Below are 16716 nucleotides of genomic sequence, written 5' to 3' on the forward strand. Positions count from 1 at the left end.
CTATTGGAGCAATTGATATACAATCGGAAAGCAGTGTGTTTGCACAATATGACGGATCAGCAGCGCAAGCCAACCACACATCTCATTGGAGGTTTCTGCGGTGGACTAGTTTCAGCAATTATACTACAACCGTTTGATTTAGTGAAGACAAGGCTCCAACAGGATAACAGCAGCACATTATGGTCAACTCTTAAGAAGATCGAGACGCCTGGACAGCTGTGGCGTGGTGCTCTGCCGTCATGCATTCGGACTTCTGTTGGTAGTGCGATATACTTAACGATGTTGAACAGCGTGAGACAGGCGATGAGCAAAGGGAAGAGCAAGGCTCATGGGAGCAGCTATTTACCGCAATTGAACATGTACGAGAACATGATATCGGGTGCATTAACAAGAGCTTTGACGGGACTTCTTACAATGCCGATTACTATTATCAAGGTACGGTATGAATCCACAATGTACAATTACACATCGCTTAGCGATGCGACCAGACATATCTTTGCAACCAATGGGATCCGAGGGTTCTTTACAGGGTTTGGTGCTACGGCATTGAGAGATGCTCCATATGCGGGGCTATACATGCTATTTTACGATCGTTTAAAGGAGATTGTGCCGACGTTGCTTCCCAACTCACTAGTGAAATTGAACAAGAACCAGCATTACTCGACGTACACTTCGACCTTGATCAACGGATCAAGCGCATTTTCTGCTGCTGTGATTGCCACGACGATCACGGCTCCATTCGACACGGTGAAGACGAGAATGCAGCTTGATCCTTCGAAGTTCAACCGGTTTACATCGACTTTCTGGTACATTGCCAGCAAAGAGGGAATAAGACACTTATTCGATGGACTCAGCTTACGGCTTACCAGAAAGGCCTTCAGCGCTGGTATTGCATGGGGCATCTACGAAGAGATAATTAAAAGGTTTGTCTAGGGGTAAGTCATGATACTCTTTTTACTTGTATATAGATTAGTGCACGTATATATATATACATACATGAATGTTTAACGAAGCCCAAATTCGTGGACAATCGATGTTGGCATGCACAACACGCCGTCCAATTCGCCGTCTATTAGTTTTAGTGCCGCGATACCCATCATTGTGTGGTAAATATCCGGGTCGTCCTGGTCATTCTTGGCCCAGCCTCCGATCAGTTTATTCTGAGTTTGGTCCATCAAGTAGCTCTGTACTCGGCCCAAGTCCACAAGCTGCCTCCAGTCGTCAGGACACAGTATGCTCAACGCATTGAGGCACCAGAACGCATAACATGTGTCTGCCAGTTTGTTTTCACGCCCATTGAACCCGCCACAGTCGTCTGGATCATAATCTTCATTCTCAACCGAGTCTCCGCTAGTCATCGTCGTTGCATCCTCCCGCACCTGTCTATCCACTAGCCATCTCACCGTACGTTCCCGGAACGCCAGGTCAAGCTGATCGAGCTCTCCCAAGATCGCTAGCGCACTTAGTGCACACGAAGTGTATCCTCCATGCGGCTCATCGCACTCGCCGAATCCGCCAACAGAACATTCTCTCGAACAAATAAACTCCACCACTCCACCAACATCGATATACCGCTCGAAATCAGCTCGAGTTCGACACCCCACGAGCCTCAATATAGCCACAGCCACGTAGCAGAACCGCAAGTCGTGCGCATCCACCCTAGCTGGCGATCCATCCTCTCGCAAGAAAGACACAAACGACCCATCGCGCAACTGGCACCGCGAAACCAGCGCTCCCAACGACCGCAAACACACCCGCGACCGCACAAACTCACCGTCCCGCAATAGCATCAGCGAAATGAGCCCGAACAACGTATTTGGAAGGCTCAATGTGCTCAACAACCGGGCTTCCTTCATAGAACATACTGCAAACCCAGACAAAATACCACCACCTTCCACGCCCTCACACTCCACATAGCACGACCGGAGCCACTCTAAACTGTACCCATACTGTTTGCCCACATCTGCATCCCGCTCACTGAGCAATTGGATCGATGTAAGCGCATAGAAGATCACCGCAAGTCGGTTTGGGTCTTTGTCCTGATGGTGCGGTGGAAGAAGATGCAAGTGTCGCTGGCAAAACTTGAGATGCTTGCCCACTAGCGCCGCTGACCATTCAATTGGCTTGTTCTGGTTCGTTTCAGACATCGTGCTGGCCCGTAAAGCGCTCCTTTACCGGTGCTATCTCTCGTTGAAACCCTACATCTCTGTCTCAAGCTTTTGTATTAGAGTCAAATGAAGTTTAGTTTAGGTTTATACGTATGTTATAGAGGACCAGTACAAACGAATTATAGAAAGAGGAAAAAAGAGAGCCATGGCAATCTGACAATCGAACTGGGGCCCGCTCTCCTGGGCCATGGATCGACCATTCAGGCTTTGGGCCGTTCCAAGCCTCAGATATATGCCATGCCCAAACTCTATAGCAATTAGGTAGGACTCTTGAATTAATATTAAGGTAAAAAGGGCGAAACCTGCTGCACAGCAGCAGGTTTCCCGAGAGAGACTCCCCCCGGTCTAGGACGAGGCCTTGACCTCCTTGTCTTCCTCCACATTGGCGAAAGAGTGGCCGTACAGCTGCTTGATCTTGTCGATGTGCACAGATTCTGGAAGCTTGACAGCAAAACCCTTAATTAAAGAGTATTCATGGACGATACTCCCACCCAGAGAGGAGATAGCGCTCTTGATCTTGGAGGCATCGGCCTCTTTGACGTGGTCTTTGAAAGTAATGATGTATGAGGACATGGCTCGACGATATAGTGGTTGTGCTTTGCGTAGCATCAACTTGTCTTTAGAAGACCCTTTTCCTAGTATGTGGTGAATAGATGGGAAAGTTGCGATAAGAAGACAGAGGCTTTTATAGGAGTCACATTTGCAGCAAACCGGGGCGAAAGGCCGGTACCAGTGTGCTGCATTTGCAAATGCAAATCATGGTACAAACCGTGGGAATTGTTGCCGTGTGTGCAATCGTGGGGCCCCACATTGTTAATAGGTATCTGATGTGGTACGATACGATGCGATATAATCCCTCGGACTTGTCGTTTCGAATAAATACATACATACTCGTCTCTCAGTTCTATGTACAGAAGTTTGGGGAGAGTCTACATTATGCTAGGCTATTCCAGGCTATGGTATATCTCCTAGTGCAAGCTTGTTTCGAGCTCATTTCCCAAGACTTCCAGCAACTTGGAGCCATCTCTGAGCGAAACCCACTCGTTCTTGTAGTAGTCGAAACGGTTGGGGCCCGAGATTGGCGAGGCAAGCCAGATCTGCTTGTTGGGAGGCTGCTTGTTGATCACGTAGACGCCCTTTCCTGGCACTTCGATATTCATGACGCCCTGGGAAAGCTCGACATCGTTGACGAGGTTGGGCTGCTCATCGGAAAGGGTCTCGAGCTGTTCGAGCAAATTCTCCATGAACTCGTCGGAGATCTCGTGGTACTCGTCGATGGGCAAGTCCAGGACCTCCTCTGGGATGTCCCTGCCGTCTGTGGAGGCGCTGATGTGGTTGTGCATGCGCTGGATGGTGGTGGTAGCAGCTGGAAGGGTCTTGTTTGAGAGCAGCTTTCCTTTTGCAATGGCAGCAGCAGCACTGCTGCTGCTAGTGGTAAAAACACTAGATTGTGTACTTGTATAGATCAATCTTGTAGAGGCAGGTGCGAGAGTCCGGCTTGCAGCTGACCCTTGGGCTAGTAGCAGTCCTTTGGCTAACCTTTTCGCTTGGGAAGCCACACTTCCCTTGTCCAGTCTCTTACTCAATCCAATCATTGGAAATATCAAACGGTATATATGTATATGTGTGTGTGTATCTTGCCCTGTACTTTCCAAACACCTTGTATCGGCCTCTTGAGCAGCGTACCTCTCTCTATATATCTCTCTGTCTGTCTCTTTTACTTTCACCTGAGAGTTCTGTTGAAGGAAGAAGACATTAGTGATGAACTTCTTTCTGTATTTGCAATCTCAAAGGTTTAAAGAAGAGAAATGGATTGGTTGCGGGAAAAGGCTCGGTTGAAGAGCTTATAACGTGTGTTTTCGGCGTCTCAGTGTGCCAGGAAGTAGAAGTAACGATGGATCCGTTTGTGTACTTGATACTGTTCGTTTTGGTGATCATTTTTGTCGTTCTATTACCTTTGCTTGGAGGCATCGGATCATACTCTGTGAAGAAGAATGACGCTAGAGGGTCGAATAAGGGTAGATCCGGCACGGATAAGAAGCGGTTGAAGCTGGAGAAGGAGGATATTCCATTGAAGTTCAAGGTTGGGCTCGAAAAAGACGGTAAGAAGGAGGGAAAGAGGTTTGAAATCGATGGGAAGACTGGGTTGAAAAGACGTGTGATTGGCAAGTACAGCAACAACGAGAACGAGTTTGACTACGATGTGGACGAGTTGATTGCCGAGGACTTGAAGGAGCAGCAGGAGGAGGAGTCTGCGAGATATGAGCAGTTTTTGGGCAAAGAAAACGAGACTCAAGAGCTTCTAGTGTGAAGTCTTCCTATTCTTCTATACACACAATTAATTAACTAACAAATCTATAGGTATAACAGACTCTCTAATATTAAGATTAGTTTATGCTATGTATTTACTCTGTCACGGTGGCTGCAGGAGCATCAGCAGTGACAGGGCTTACGGTTGTATTTGTATTTGTATTTATGTTTTCGGACTCTTGGTACTCCAAGTCGTCCTTCATCTTGCCCGTTTCAGGATCGTAGTCGTATTCGTAGAATAGCATGAACACGCCTGGCGTCGAGAGCACTTCCTGCTCGTCAACTATGTAGACGCTTTCATCGCTGATTCTCCACCAACAGCCACGGTACTTTCTGAATGCAATGTAGTGGCCGTAGTTGTGGGTACCGTAGTGGACAATGACAGACCTTAGCGAGTACGTCAAGGGGCCTGCTGGGACGTTTGAGACGATTGGTTGTGCAGGAGGCACTGGTGGCGCCAACAAGGAGTCGTCTGAGTCTTCAGAATCCGACTCTTCAGAATCATCGTCAACCTCATCTTCATCCTCATCTTCGAGGTCGTCGTCTTCGTCTTCGTCTTCTTCGTCTCCTTCTTCTTCCTCCTCCTCATCGTCCAGGTTAGGCCCACTGCCTGCTAGGTCGGTACCACCTCCACGCAAAGGTTCCTTGACGTTGGTGTCCGCACCTGCAGATGATCTCTTTTTCACTATAGTGTTACCCAAGGCATCAAGCTCGACTTCTTCAATTTCATCCAACTCATCTTCAGAAGATGAGAACGAGGCAGAGCCCAACTCGCCATTCAGAGGATCGTAATTCTCTACAGTTCTTGCGTTGCCATTGCTATTACCATTGACGCCGCCTTCTCCGTCTTCTCCCTCCTCTTCGCTGTCCTCGAATTCTCTTTCGAATCTACGATGCAACTTACTATAGTACTCGTTACCGTTGTTGTCATCTTCCGAGGACTCTTGCCATTTCTCTTGTTTCTTGGACATCGGAAGACGGGCATCGAGGTTTATCTCATCATGATCACAGCACCAAGGCGACAAGTTCAATCTGCTCTTGAAGATAACCCGCGAGTTGTTCTTACGGATCATATATGTACGTGGATCAAACACTGATCTGTTGATGTGAATCGATAACAGAGGAGGAGGTCTCGAAATTAGAATTTGTTTCGATTTCGATGCTTTACGCACCATGTTTTCGGTGTGCAACTTTTTGTAATCCTCATCGTCAATGACTGGTTTGGAAAGAACGTTCTTTACCTCTTTAATCCTATTTTCAATCAAGGCGACTAACTTTTGGTTCACATCGGCTTGCTCTTGAATGGTCCTCAACTGGCCCTCCAAGTGTTCCACCACAGCACAAAGAGCGCAACGGTTACAATCAACACCCTCGATGATCTCAGGTTTCGCCCACTCGTCCAAAAGCTCGGATAGTTTGATGGGCGACCCAATGTTATCGCTGGGTAAATTTAGAGAGAGCCCAGAGAACACCGAGTATCTGATTCCACCATTCTCACCACATTGTAAACACCCAATTCTTTCTGCAGTTATACCATCCAAGGGCGTAACGATCTTGAATGGAGAGAAGAGTTTCTGATCCGAGTTCAAAACAGAGTTTGGATCGATCTGGGCCGTTGGAATGAACACATCGCCGATCTCACCAAGGCTGGCTTGTCCAATTATGGCGTCCTCCGGAAGATCCTCCTCTTTCACCGGCTTGGGGTCCTTCTCGGGCTTACCGTATATGCTTTCGACGTTCTTTTCAAGTTCAGAAAGGATGGTTTGGAAGAACTCTTGCGCATCTTCTTGGTCGTATCCCAAGATGATGTTTTTGTTTGGTGCCTTGGTCATAGTCTTCAAAAGCTTGTTGGTTTTGAACCACGGCCTGTTACGGTAATGCTTGTCGTTCAACTTCGATAAAAGCTCCTGTAATGCCAGGGTAAACTTCACGTTAGGCTCCACAGCAGCAGCAGAGCTGGTGGCCTCCAGTAGCTTCTCATCTGCCGCACGTGCAGCTAGCTTCTTGCGCTTCCCATAACTCTTTTTCTTACCGTTTGGCTTCGCTTTGGTTTCTGGCTTTGGCGCTTCTTCTACTTCTTCTTCTTCTTCTTCCGGTTTCTCCTCGGATTCCTGCGCATCCGCCACCAAAACCTCCATGAACCTGTCCAACTCCTTCGACGATGCCAACGACTGCAACACAGAGTTCATAAAACACGTATTCCCATCGTTCACTAACCCTCCAACATACCCTCCTCTCTTCAAAATAACCTCCTCCTGCTCGGATGTCCTCGGTGCCCAACGTCCTAGCATCACTCTCTCCCGAATAACCTGGCTAATCTCTTGCCCGCTCTTCACCAATGACCTTATTGACCGCTCGATGCTAAACTCGTTCTTGTACAGCAAATAAAGTGAAGCAAATAATCCAATAACTACCGCCTTTAATACTCGCTTTCCCTCAAGTCCTAGTCTTTCTAGTACCACAGATATCATAAAATACCCTCGTATCTAGTCACCACTACCAGGACAATCGTAACAACCAGGCAAATGCAATAACTACACTGACCCTTTCTTGCAAATCTTGTCACTTCTTTTCCCTATTTTAACACCAAATCTAGCCTTATTCCTTCACTAAAAAATGCCAGTAGCACTTTATTCACAAAATTAACTATCTCTGGATATACCTATTTGGCTGCTAAAACAGTCTTGCACCTCTTTTTTCCCTCTTTTAAATCAACCTTTCTATCCTTGTTGTCTATTAATTCTTTACATTTTATATGATATATCTTTATATAACAATAATTTTTCAATATTTTTTTTTTTTTTCCAGATGCCAGTAACTTCACCATTTCTTTACGATTCGATGAAGAATCTGACATCGCGATGACAGTGGAGAGGCCGCTGCCGCTAGACCCTACCCCCTACCAGCATGCTGTATATTTCCAATGGAATGGGTATATACTGATAATATGGTAACCGTTTTTTTGTATTATTTATAGAGAAATGAGATACTAGATGAATACTTTAAACACTACAACATTAATTATATTTTCATTCGGGGGAATCTCACCAAAAAAAATTATTTACTTCTCACTCACTCATTGTTCCTGGTCGTTTTCCAATTGGGGTTCGACTGAGGACTCGGCTGGCACTGGGACTTGCATTGAGACTGGTGGCATTGGGCCCAGTTGCTGTTGAGGACGGATGAATGTTGGTTTTTCTTTACCCCAGCCGGTTCTCAAGTTTCTGCCTTGGAACAAGAAGTTTGTTAGGGCAACGATACACAAAGCGGCCTGCTCGTGGGTGTCATATTTTATGAAGCAGCAGCCCTTTTCTGGGTAGTGCTTGAAGTCGATGATGAAGCCGAAGTTTTGTAGCAATGGGATCAAGTCGTGTTCCTGGGCGAAGTGGGGGATGTTTCCAATGTACGCGGTGGTGACTCTTGGAGGGGCACCTCTCATCATGTCTTCGACGGCTTCTGGGTCGACAGGAGGAGGGACTAGAGGGGCCTGGTGCATTGGGGGCATGCCCATTGGTGGTTGTTGTTGCAATTGTGGGGGTAGGTGCGCTTGCATTTGGTGGTGTGGTGGTGGTGGAGGAGGCCCGCCTGCGCCTGGATGTCTATTACTGTTGTTGTTGTGGTGGTGGTGGTTATTGTTGTGTCCGCGGAAGTTGCCACGGCCACCAGAAGGTCCGTTTCCGTATCTTCTGGCCCCGTTCTGGTTCTGGTTCTGGTTCTGTTGTGGTTCACGTTTCGAGGCCCAGTTGATTCTCAAAGCCCTGCCGTTCAACTCGAAGCCTTGCTTCGTCTCCATCGCCAATTGCGCCTGCTCTTGCTGTCCAAACGACACGAAACCGTACCCTCTCGATCTCCCGGATTGCATGTCCCACATGACATGCGCCTGGATGAACGATGGGAACTCCTTGAACGTGTCTGCAAGCGTAGCATCGTTCACGTCCACGTTCAAATCACCAACAAACAAGTTGAATGTCTCTTCGCTATTCACCTGTTGCGACTGGAACGCCCAGTTGATCTTCAACACCTTCCCCTCAACTTCCTTCCCGTTCAACGTCTCGTATGCTACACTAGCATCGTGGGGCTGGAAGTACTCCACAAATGCATAGTTGCACTCTTGACTGTTCTTGTCAGGAATGATCTTCACGCTAGAAATCGCACCCCCGATCTGGAAGTACTGCTTCAAAAGATCGTCGTCAATGTTCTTGGGCAAGTTCCCCACATATAAAATCTTGTCAGACTTCTCACGACCACCCTGCGTAGCCAAAACTGGCGCAGCTCCAGACTCTTCTTCCTTCTCAGATGTTCCTTCTGCTGCGTTTTCCTCGCCTGAAACTTCCTCTGAAACCTCTACAGATTCCTCGTTTCCCTTCTCAACATTAACTTCAACATTGGCTTCAACACTACCTTCAACTTCACCCGCTTGAACCTCTTGTTGCACCTCCTGCTCGTTATTCTTCGTTTCTTCAGACATTCTCTACTTGTAAAACTATTTCTCTTGTTTCGTCTCCTAGTCCTCTCAATTCCACTAACTTTCCAACCAGAACACGCAATTCCAGTATCTAGCCAACAAGTAGTCTCTGATTCGCTATGAAACACCCTCAAGATCCGCTGTATACACCCTCCAATTCCAAATCAAAAACCAACAACTCGCACACACTCCTAATAATTAATGTCTATCTCTATTGTTCAAAAACCTGAAATCTCTAATATTTTTTTTTTCTCTGTCGAGCCAGCAGAAAGAAGAAAAAAAAAATGCTGAAAAATTGGCAGCAGCAGAGGTTTGGGCGAAGCACAGGACTCCGGAGTGGAGGTGGAAGATTTATGAATGGTGAGAGAGAGGATGGTGGAATGGGCGTGTTTGTGGAGTGTTTGTGGAGGTGGGAGTGCGGTGGAGGGTATGGATGGGTTGTTGAGGGGTGAATGGTGGCGGTTGCGGGAACTTTTGCGTGGGTGGTGACCAATTAGAGGCTGTTAAAAATTATGGGGTGTGTGGGTGGACGCGGTTCTGGGTGTGTGGGTGGCCTGGTAGGGTTCTCTTTTTTTTGGGTGGCTCTTTTTATTTGGGGCCAGTACGGGTGCCGCGGCGGGTCGAACCGGGTGCGGTGGTGGTGTCGGACTTTTGCCACAGGGCCACGAGGGGTGGGAAATGGGGACGCGCGTGGCCGTGTATCTTCAGACATATGGGCTCTAGCGGGTGGGGAGGACACACCCACACACCGCATACACTTTAATATCCTAGTAATACGAATAATATGGGAATACATAATATATATAAGAATAGAGTGACTTAGTGAGTGAGTTAGTGTGTGGCATGAGGTGATGCAGTAGTACCCACCAGCTACACCACCAGCTAGTACCCACCCAATGCCCAACTCACGCATACACACGTCCATCACAGAAGTATCCAAGGCCATTGACCGCAGTGTCGACGAATCAAGCCTTCCAGTGGCCCATCTCACCGATGAGGACAACTACTTCACAACAAACCCTAAACCACCGTACCTCGATGAGCTCTTGCGCGAAACTACAGAGTTCATCAACTACCAGCGTGCCAATGGGCGCGAAAACATCGTTTTGGTCACCTCTGGAGGTACCACGGTGCCGCTAGAGAACAACACTGTGCGGTTCATCGACAATTTCTCGGCTGGTACTAGAGGTGCATCAAGTGCAGAACAGTTCCTATTCCATGGATACTCCGTCATATTCCTCCATCGTGAGTTCTCATTGACGCCTTTCAACAGACCCTTCATTCACAACACAGAAACCAACTTCCTAGACTATTTCGACGAGAATGGACAGCTTTCCGAGCAGTATCGGGACGTCATTCTCGAGAATAAAAGACACTACGACCGGTTCATGTACCAGGAGAAACGTCTCCTAATGTTGCCCTTCACGACGGTGAACCAGTACTTGTGGTCGCTGAAGACAATTGCCACGCTCATGAACGATAACGGGTGTTTGTTCTACCTTGCTGCAGCTGTTTCGGACTTTTTCGTGCCATATTCAAGGCTACCGCAGCACAAGATCCAGTCCCAAGAGGCCAACCGGAAGCTGAATGAGTCCTCGTCAGATGGCCAGTGCAATAGCTCTACTACGGTGGAGGGGAAACTAGTCGTGAACTTGGACCCGGTACCCAAGTTCTTGAGGCGATTGGTGGAGTCGTGGGCGACACAGGCAATGATCATCTCGTTCAAGCTCGAAACGGACGACAAAATCCTAATCCACAAGGCTCGTCAAGCGTTGGACCGGTACAACCACCAGCTCGTCATTGGGAATCTTTTACAAACGAGAAACAAAGAGGTGGTATTTGTGTCTGAAAACAACAGGGATGGCGACTGGATCCGCACGGGAGGCGGTGCTAATAGTAATATCGAAGAGCTCATTGTGCAAGAAGTTGTGAAAAGGCACGATGCCTGGCGCAAGGACGCCAGGAAAACTGGCTAAACCCCTCTACGAAATTTTTATCATTATATATAGATATATATATAGATATATATATTATATAGTACGCAATTATCTTCTCTACAAGAACGAAATACCAATACCGTACTGGAAACCCTTCCTTGTGGCGTCTGAAGCATGTGCCGTTAAAGGGACCGTGAAGTTCAGCTCGAACCTAGCAACAGGGTGTCTGAATACAATACCAAACCCAGTAGAACACGAATGTTGCGACAGCATTTCGCGCACTAAATCCATGTTCATGGACGACGAGGACCCATTGTATTCTCGATTTATCAACCTGCCACCGTTAAAGAACGCGTGCAGTCTAAAATTCGAGTCGTAAAACTTTCGTATTGGCAGTCTGCTGAACACGCTGACCCCATATGCAAGAGAAGTGTCCCCACCGACGTAATCGTGCACGCTCTTGGGGCCCAACCCCATCACTTGGAAACTTCTCACGTCATTGCTACCACCGTTGTAAAACTTGTCCATCACATGCAACGGATACTTGTTCGCATGGAAATTGTGTATGTACCCTGCTTTCAAAGTAGAGCTTACGGTAACGAAATCGCGCTTGAACCAACTCTTGGTCAAATTGCACTCTAAAGTGGCCTTGTAAAATTTACCCAACGCCAGTTCGTTACTAAACTTGAGCAGCGAACCGTTACTTGGAGCAATGTGGTTATCGCGTGTGTCTCTGGTCATCGAATGCGTGATCGAATGCTTGACGCTGTCTCCAGCACAGAGCAAAAGGTGCGATGACGCCAGATCGGACTTCACGTCGCAACTTCTCAACAAACTCTCCCACTTGTACTCGTGGTTCACTGCCCCCTCGTGAAAGTACCCGCTCTTCAAGCTGCTGCTGAACCCTCTCACAAACAGCTCGCACCGGCCCAACTCTCTAGCATTCTTGAATATCGACGTATCGGTGCACCACCAGGGCGAATGCAAGGGCTGGAAGTAGTTTAGCAAGTACGAAGAGTGCGTCTTGGTCCCCTTGGTGGCATCCAGCGTCAACCGTTCACCTCCATGCAGGATATTCCTCAATTGGAACTGAATGTACCCGTCACCTTCGCCGTTGCCGATGTTGGTCCCAGTCTTGGCACTGAATCTTTTCACCGGATGCAACTGCACGATGGGCACCACATCAACGACAGATATCGTCTCGGGAGCCCCAGAGCTGTACTTCCACGACCCATAGTCCCTTTCTGAGATCTGTACCGGATAGCTGCCCCTGCTATCGAGGCTCATGGCCACAGAATTCGCCATTCCGTTGCCTACCATCTTGTAGTTGAACCAATCTGAATACCTGCACAATTGTTCGAACGTATCGGCCTTGTGGATAGTTTCTGCGAGGTAACTCTGTAGTATATCATCGCGCACAAGTTCTGAACCGTTGATAACCACCTGGGAGACGTGAATTGGGGTGGACTTGTTCTTTTTGAAGAGATCTAATAGGTACTGGTTTTGCAGTTGCAATTGCTGTTGTTCAAGTTCTTCTTGATTTTGTCCAACAGGTACATTACCACCGTGAACTGAATCCTCTAGCCCCGAGGAGCCACTATTCAGCAGAGTGTTGTCCATTGGGGGGAGGTAGCTATGCTCTTGTGGATGGATGGTGACTGATGGAATCTTTCTTTTACAATAGCGATGAGTTAGTTGAGTTTAAAGTTATTATAATAATAAAGCGTTGAAAAGTTTCAGAGAGGAAAGAATTAATGTTACATGGGGTAAAGATACACACATATATAGAGAGAGTGACAGACGCGAGTATATATATGGAGGGGGGGATTACGGGGAAGGTAAAAACGTAGTGTGTCATGAGACATTGTCATTAGCTCCTCCAGCAGCGGCCCTCTTTTCCATTTCAGCTTCTTCGAATAGAGGCATGATGCATCTTTTCCCAAGTTCAGTCTTGAAATGTCTGCCTAGGGCATCGCTTCTTGCGAATTTCTTGCCGCAGCCCCAGGGCTGGCCGTTCTTCAAGGTACCACCGCACACGTACCGTTTCTTGCCCGTGTGTAAATCTTCATGTCTGTTTTTATCGTGCATTCGTGCAAAGGCTTTGCCGCAAACGGAGCACAGGTACGGCCTTTCGTCGGTGTGTGAACGTAGATGGGACTTCAAGTTGTAGGGTCTGGTGAACTTCTTGTCGCAGATATCGCAGGCGTAGACGGAGGGGTGTTTTTGTGCGAGCTTCTTTTTCGTAGTGCCGATCAAATTGAGGGTTGTTGAAGAGTGGTTGTCGTGGGAGTCATCGCCGGTACTGGTACCGGTACCGTTGCCATTGCCATTGCCGTTGTTGTTGTCTGGGGAATTATCCTGGTCGCTGTTCTGGTCGCTGTCTCTGGGGATGATTCCTCCTAGTTTCAAGAGGTGTTCGCGGTCGCTGCTGAGGGAGCGGGCACGCTCGTCTGGGGAAAGCGATCTGGAAGAAACGTTTCTGGAGCGGGACCTGGACCTAGAGGGAGAGCGGGCGACGGTTGTAGTTGAGCTTGAGTTAGCTCTGGAGCGGGACCTTGTGTTTGAGCGTGGCTTTGTGACGGACTGGCCCTGGGACTGGGACGGCGTTTGGGTTTGGGAGAGCGAGTGGGACCTGTTTCTGATGCTGTTTCTGTGGCCCGTGAGCATCATTCTGTCGAACGAATCCGAGATGTGGTCGTTTTGTAGGGTCGGAAGCTGCTGGTGCTGGTGCTGCTGGTGGTGCTGCTGTTGCTGCTGATCGTGGGCTGCGTCTACGGACAGCAAGCCATGGCTTTGGTCCTGGTAATCTGGGCTCTGGCCCAGGTCCAAGTCCAAGTCAAACGTACCGGCATGACCCGATTTTGGTGGTGCCCCTGCTGGCTCAAACTGCTCGATTCTAATCTGGGGCGGAGTCACCTGCGGCGGCGGGGACGGCTGGACCGGCTGGATATGCGACTGCACCTGGGCCATGCTGCTTTCCGGAAGCTGCAGCTGCAGCTGCGCGAACTGGCTGTCGACGAAGTCGGGAAGCGGGTCGAAACTCTCGCCCGTGAGCTCTTGCAACTCTGAGAGCGTCGAGATGTACTCGTAGTCCTTCGAAACGTCCGACAAGTCCGAGTGCACGCTCAAGAGCTCGTCAATGTCGCTGTCGAGCCCCAAGTACCCCATCCCGGGCGAGAGCGCGTCCGAGGGGTGCATGTACGGCGAGTTCGCCGTCGACAACTGGTCGTAGCCGTGGCCGTGGCCATTGCTGTTGCTGTTGCTGTTACCATAGTATGACTGAGTCACGTGACTCGACGACCGTGAACGTGACCTGCTGTGTTCTTGCTGCTGCTGCTGCTGGCTGGCGCCAGCAGCGCCAGCAGGCGCACCCCGGTTGGCCAAGTTCAGCTCGGGAAACAACAGCGACGGGTCTGTGTGCGGAATGCTCAGCTGCGGCCGCTGCTGCTGCTGCTGCTGCTGCTGCAGGCCCGACCCTTCGTCCTCAGGACCCTTAAACCCTGACAAAATATCTCTGCTGAAATCGGAAAACCCCACGTCCATATGGCCCGGATCCTGTCCAGACTCAACAACACCGTCCTGGCCAACGCCCTGGCCCTGGCCCAGCCCGTAAAACGAGCCATCGGCCGGGCTGCTGCCATTCATATTCAAATACTCGTCCATATTCGCTTATACAGACCAACACACACACAGAGAGAGGGGAGACAGGTTTTAATTAGTACCACAGTGGTTTGTTTGTATTTTTAATCTTGTGTGCGTCTTGTATTGCACTAGTCTGTGGGTGTGTGTTCACTGTATGTCTGTTCACTGTTCACTGTATGTCTGTTCAATGTTCATTGTTCATTCATATGTAGTTCCAAGCCTTTTTCCAATGCTTTTTCCAATGCTTTTCAAGCTTTTCAAACGGGTTTTCCAGGCAGTATAGAGGAGGAGTGAGACAGCAGGAGGGAGGAGGAGGGATAGATGGTGCCAAGGTGCCAAGCCGGGGCCAAAGCTAGGGCCAGGGTTAGTGGCTAGAGTCCAGAGTACCGAGGCCTCATGCCAGAGTCTCCCGAGTCCTCAGGCCAAGGGCAAGGGCAGGGGTCCTAGGTTAAAGGGCCCAAGCCTCCGGTACGCCGCGGTGCACGGGTGTTTGTGCTGCCCATAGTACTATTATTTTTCATACTTTCTTCTCTATATGAGGTTGTGTATCGGAGTCCGGGTAAGACCGGCGGGGCTGAGCTGAGCTTAGCTGAGCTGGGCCATCACTCTTCAGCCAGCAGTCAAGCCGCGGAAGAGCAAATCGATCGGCAGTGTCTGGCTGATTGTGGTTCCGAGGGTGATTTTTATTCGCGTTGTGGTCTTATGGGGGTTCGAACTGGGGGGTGTACTTTGGTTACCCGGGGGTACTGGCTGGATTGTGTTACCCGGAGGTACTAGCTGGATTTTACTTACCCGGAGGTACTAGCTCGATTTTAACTTACCCGGCTATGCAGTGGTCACCCGGACTCCCCCATGGTAACCTTTTAATGAGACAGACATACAGACAGACAGAGAGGCTTCCTATACCCAAAGCCATGCCAAAGTATAGCCAAGGTTGACCAAGGCTGACCAAGGGTAATCAAGAATCATAGATCTATCAATACCCCAGGATAATCAATACCCCAGGATAACCAATATCAAGGCTCATCCAGAGGTATAATATAGCATAGCAATTGTTTTTTCCATGCCCCTCAAGAGAAACGTGGAACAAGATAGTCTGACCCCAGGCACACCCCCAAGTGCAGGCGCCAGCGCAATCGCTGGCCAGGGCCCAGCAATTGCTGCCGCCCCAGGGCAAGCCCCAGCCCAGCCCCTCGACCTCAGCAGAAAGGACAAAAAACGCATCCAGTTCGAATCAAAAGTCACCAAAATCAAATCCTCCTTCACAAAGGACAAAGACTCCCACTACCGCGACAGATTGACCCTCCTCCAAACTGACTTGACAACCCTCCACCAGGGCAACAACCTCGAATTCCTACGCAAATTGCGCGACCTAGAAGAAGACAGAGACCTAGAACTCGTCAGACTGCGGCTCTACGAAGAATACCGCGTCTACAGGTCCGGCCTGGAGTTCCAAGAAGATATAGAAAAGACCAAAGCTGAACACGAACGCATGATCAAACTGTGCAAGGAAATGCTCTACGAATCCTTGCAAAAAACAATCAAAAAACTACAAGAAGAACGCCTGTTGCTGGACGTCGCAAACGCTCAATCTTACTCGATGGACTACTCTCGAGGCAAGTTCCAAAAACAAACAAGAAGCTATACCCAAAACAGCAGCAACAACACCTTCTCCGCATGGGACTCCTCCCCGAACGACGTCAGCCAGACAGAGTCCGGCAACGAAACCGGAGGCAATGCCACCGATAGAAGGTCGCTTCGCAGACGTGCAGCAACAAATCAAAATCAATTACAAAACCAGAACCAATTACAAAACCAGAACCAAACCCAGGGACCCGGAGGGAAACCCCAGGGGAACAGCGACTCGGAACTCATGCAGTATTTAAGCGACTCCTCAGAACTACAAGCCCTTCTCTTTGGTGGGAAGGAAAAGGAAAAGAAGATGGGCCGTGGTCACCAGCGTCTCTCGACCAAGAGCGCCCCAGTACTCCAGTCCCTCACCCAGGACGAGGTAACAGACGATATCTCCCTCATCAGAAAGCTCACAGGCCAGCCACCAGCGCCGTTCAGGTGAGGAGATGACTCCATGTGTGTGTATATAGCCATAGGCATAGCCATTGGACCTTTTTTACATAGTGAAAAATATCAGATCCCATCCATCGAGATTGCGTCACTTTTAGTACGTATAGTACAC

At 49.0% G+C, this 16716-nt stretch overlaps 11 protein-coding genes across 11 annotated transcripts; 4 read left to right on the forward strand and 7 right to left on the reverse strand.

Annotated features, from left to right (window-relative positions):
• Positions 1 to 48: 48 nt before the first annotated feature.
• On the forward strand, positions 49 to 933 carry HEM25 (Hem25p; the record flags this gene model as incomplete). The annotated part of the gene is made up of 1 exon (XM_022821839.1): positions 49 to 933. The coding sequence occupies one exon, from the start codon at positions 49 to 51 to the stop codon at positions 931 to 933; it is 885 nt and encodes a 294-aa protein (XP_022678160.1).
• Positions 934 to 1004: 71 nt separating this feature from the next.
• On the reverse strand, positions 1005 to 2147 carry CDC43 (protein geranylgeranyltransferase type I subunit CDC43; the record flags this gene model as incomplete). Its single annotated transcript, XM_022821841.1, has 1 exon — positions 1005 to 2147. The coding sequence occupies one exon, from the start codon at positions 2145 to 2147 to the stop codon at positions 1005 to 1007; it is 1143 nt and encodes a 380-aa protein (XP_022678161.1).
• A 366-nt stretch (positions 2148 to 2513) lies between these two features.
• On the reverse strand, positions 2514 to 2777 carry PBI2 (Pbi2p; the record flags this gene model as incomplete). Its single annotated transcript, XM_022821842.1, has 1 exon — positions 2514 to 2777. The coding sequence occupies one exon, from the start codon at positions 2775 to 2777 to the stop codon at positions 2514 to 2516; it is 264 nt and encodes an 87-aa protein (XP_022678162.1).
• Positions 2778 to 3136: 359 nt separating this feature from the next.
• YFH1 (ferroxidase) lies at positions 3137 to 3763 on the reverse strand (the record flags this gene model as incomplete). The annotated part of the gene is made up of 1 exon (XM_022821843.1): positions 3137 to 3763. The coding sequence occupies one exon, from the start codon at positions 3761 to 3763 to the stop codon at positions 3137 to 3139; it is 627 nt and encodes a 208-aa protein (XP_022678163.1).
• A 299-nt stretch (positions 3764 to 4062) lies between these two features.
• Positions 4063 to 4479, forward strand: EXP1 (Exp1p; the record flags this gene model as incomplete). Its single annotated transcript, XM_022821844.1, has 1 exon — positions 4063 to 4479. One exon carries the CDS (start codon positions 4063 to 4065, stop codon positions 4477 to 4479), a length of 417 nt encoding a protein of 138 aa, XP_022678164.1.
• A 94-nt stretch (positions 4480 to 4573) lies between these two features.
• On the reverse strand, positions 4574 to 6949 carry UBP1 (ubiquitin-specific protease UBP1; the record flags this gene model as incomplete). Its single annotated transcript, XM_022821845.1, has 1 exon — positions 4574 to 6949. The coding sequence occupies one exon, from the start codon at positions 6947 to 6949 to the stop codon at positions 4574 to 4576; it is 2376 nt and encodes a 791-aa protein (XP_022678165.1).
• Positions 6950 to 7554: 605 nt separating this feature from the next.
• Positions 7555 to 8946, reverse strand: PUB1 (Pub1p; the record flags this gene model as incomplete). The annotated part of the gene is made up of 1 exon (XM_022821846.1): positions 7555 to 8946. One exon carries the CDS (start codon positions 8944 to 8946, stop codon positions 7555 to 7557), a length of 1392 nt encoding a protein of 463 aa, XP_022678166.1.
• Positions 8947 to 9839: 893 nt separating this feature from the next.
• On the forward strand, positions 9840 to 10919 carry CAB2 (phosphopantothenate--cysteine ligase CAB2; the record flags this gene model as incomplete). The annotated part of the gene is made up of 1 exon (XM_022821847.1): positions 9840 to 10919. The coding sequence occupies one exon, from the start codon at positions 9840 to 9842 to the stop codon at positions 10917 to 10919; it is 1080 nt and encodes a 359-aa protein (XP_022678167.1).
• Positions 10920 to 10997: 78 nt separating this feature from the next.
• SAM50 (SAM complex subunit SAM50) lies at positions 10998 to 12500 on the reverse strand (the record flags this gene model as incomplete). Its single annotated transcript, XM_022821848.1, has 1 exon — positions 10998 to 12500. One exon carries the CDS (start codon positions 12498 to 12500, stop codon positions 10998 to 11000), a length of 1503 nt encoding a protein of 500 aa, XP_022678168.1.
• Positions 12501 to 12734: 234 nt separating this feature from the next.
• On the reverse strand, positions 12735 to 14543 carry CRZ1 (DNA-binding transcription factor CRZ1; the record flags this gene model as incomplete). The annotated part of the gene is made up of 1 exon (XM_022821849.1): positions 12735 to 14543. The coding sequence occupies one exon, from the start codon at positions 14541 to 14543 to the stop codon at positions 12735 to 12737; it is 1809 nt and encodes a 602-aa protein (XP_022678169.1).
• A 1042-nt stretch (positions 14544 to 15585) lies between these two features.
• SDS3 (Sds3p) lies at positions 15586 to 16596 on the forward strand (the record flags this gene model as incomplete). Its single annotated transcript, XM_022821850.1, has 1 exon — positions 15586 to 16596. The coding sequence occupies one exon, from the start codon at positions 15586 to 15588 to the stop codon at positions 16594 to 16596; it is 1011 nt and encodes a 336-aa protein (XP_022678170.1).
• Between the last annotated feature and the right edge of the window lie 120 nt (positions 16597 to 16716).

The sequence above is a fragment of the Kluyveromyces marxianus genome, chromosome 8 (genome assembly GCF_001417885.1).
Source record: "Kluyveromyces marxianus DMKU3-1042 DNA, complete genome, chromosome 8".
In the NCBI taxonomy this organism is placed as follows: Eukaryota; Fungi; Ascomycota; class Saccharomycetes; order Saccharomycetales; family Saccharomycetaceae; genus Kluyveromyces; species Kluyveromyces marxianus.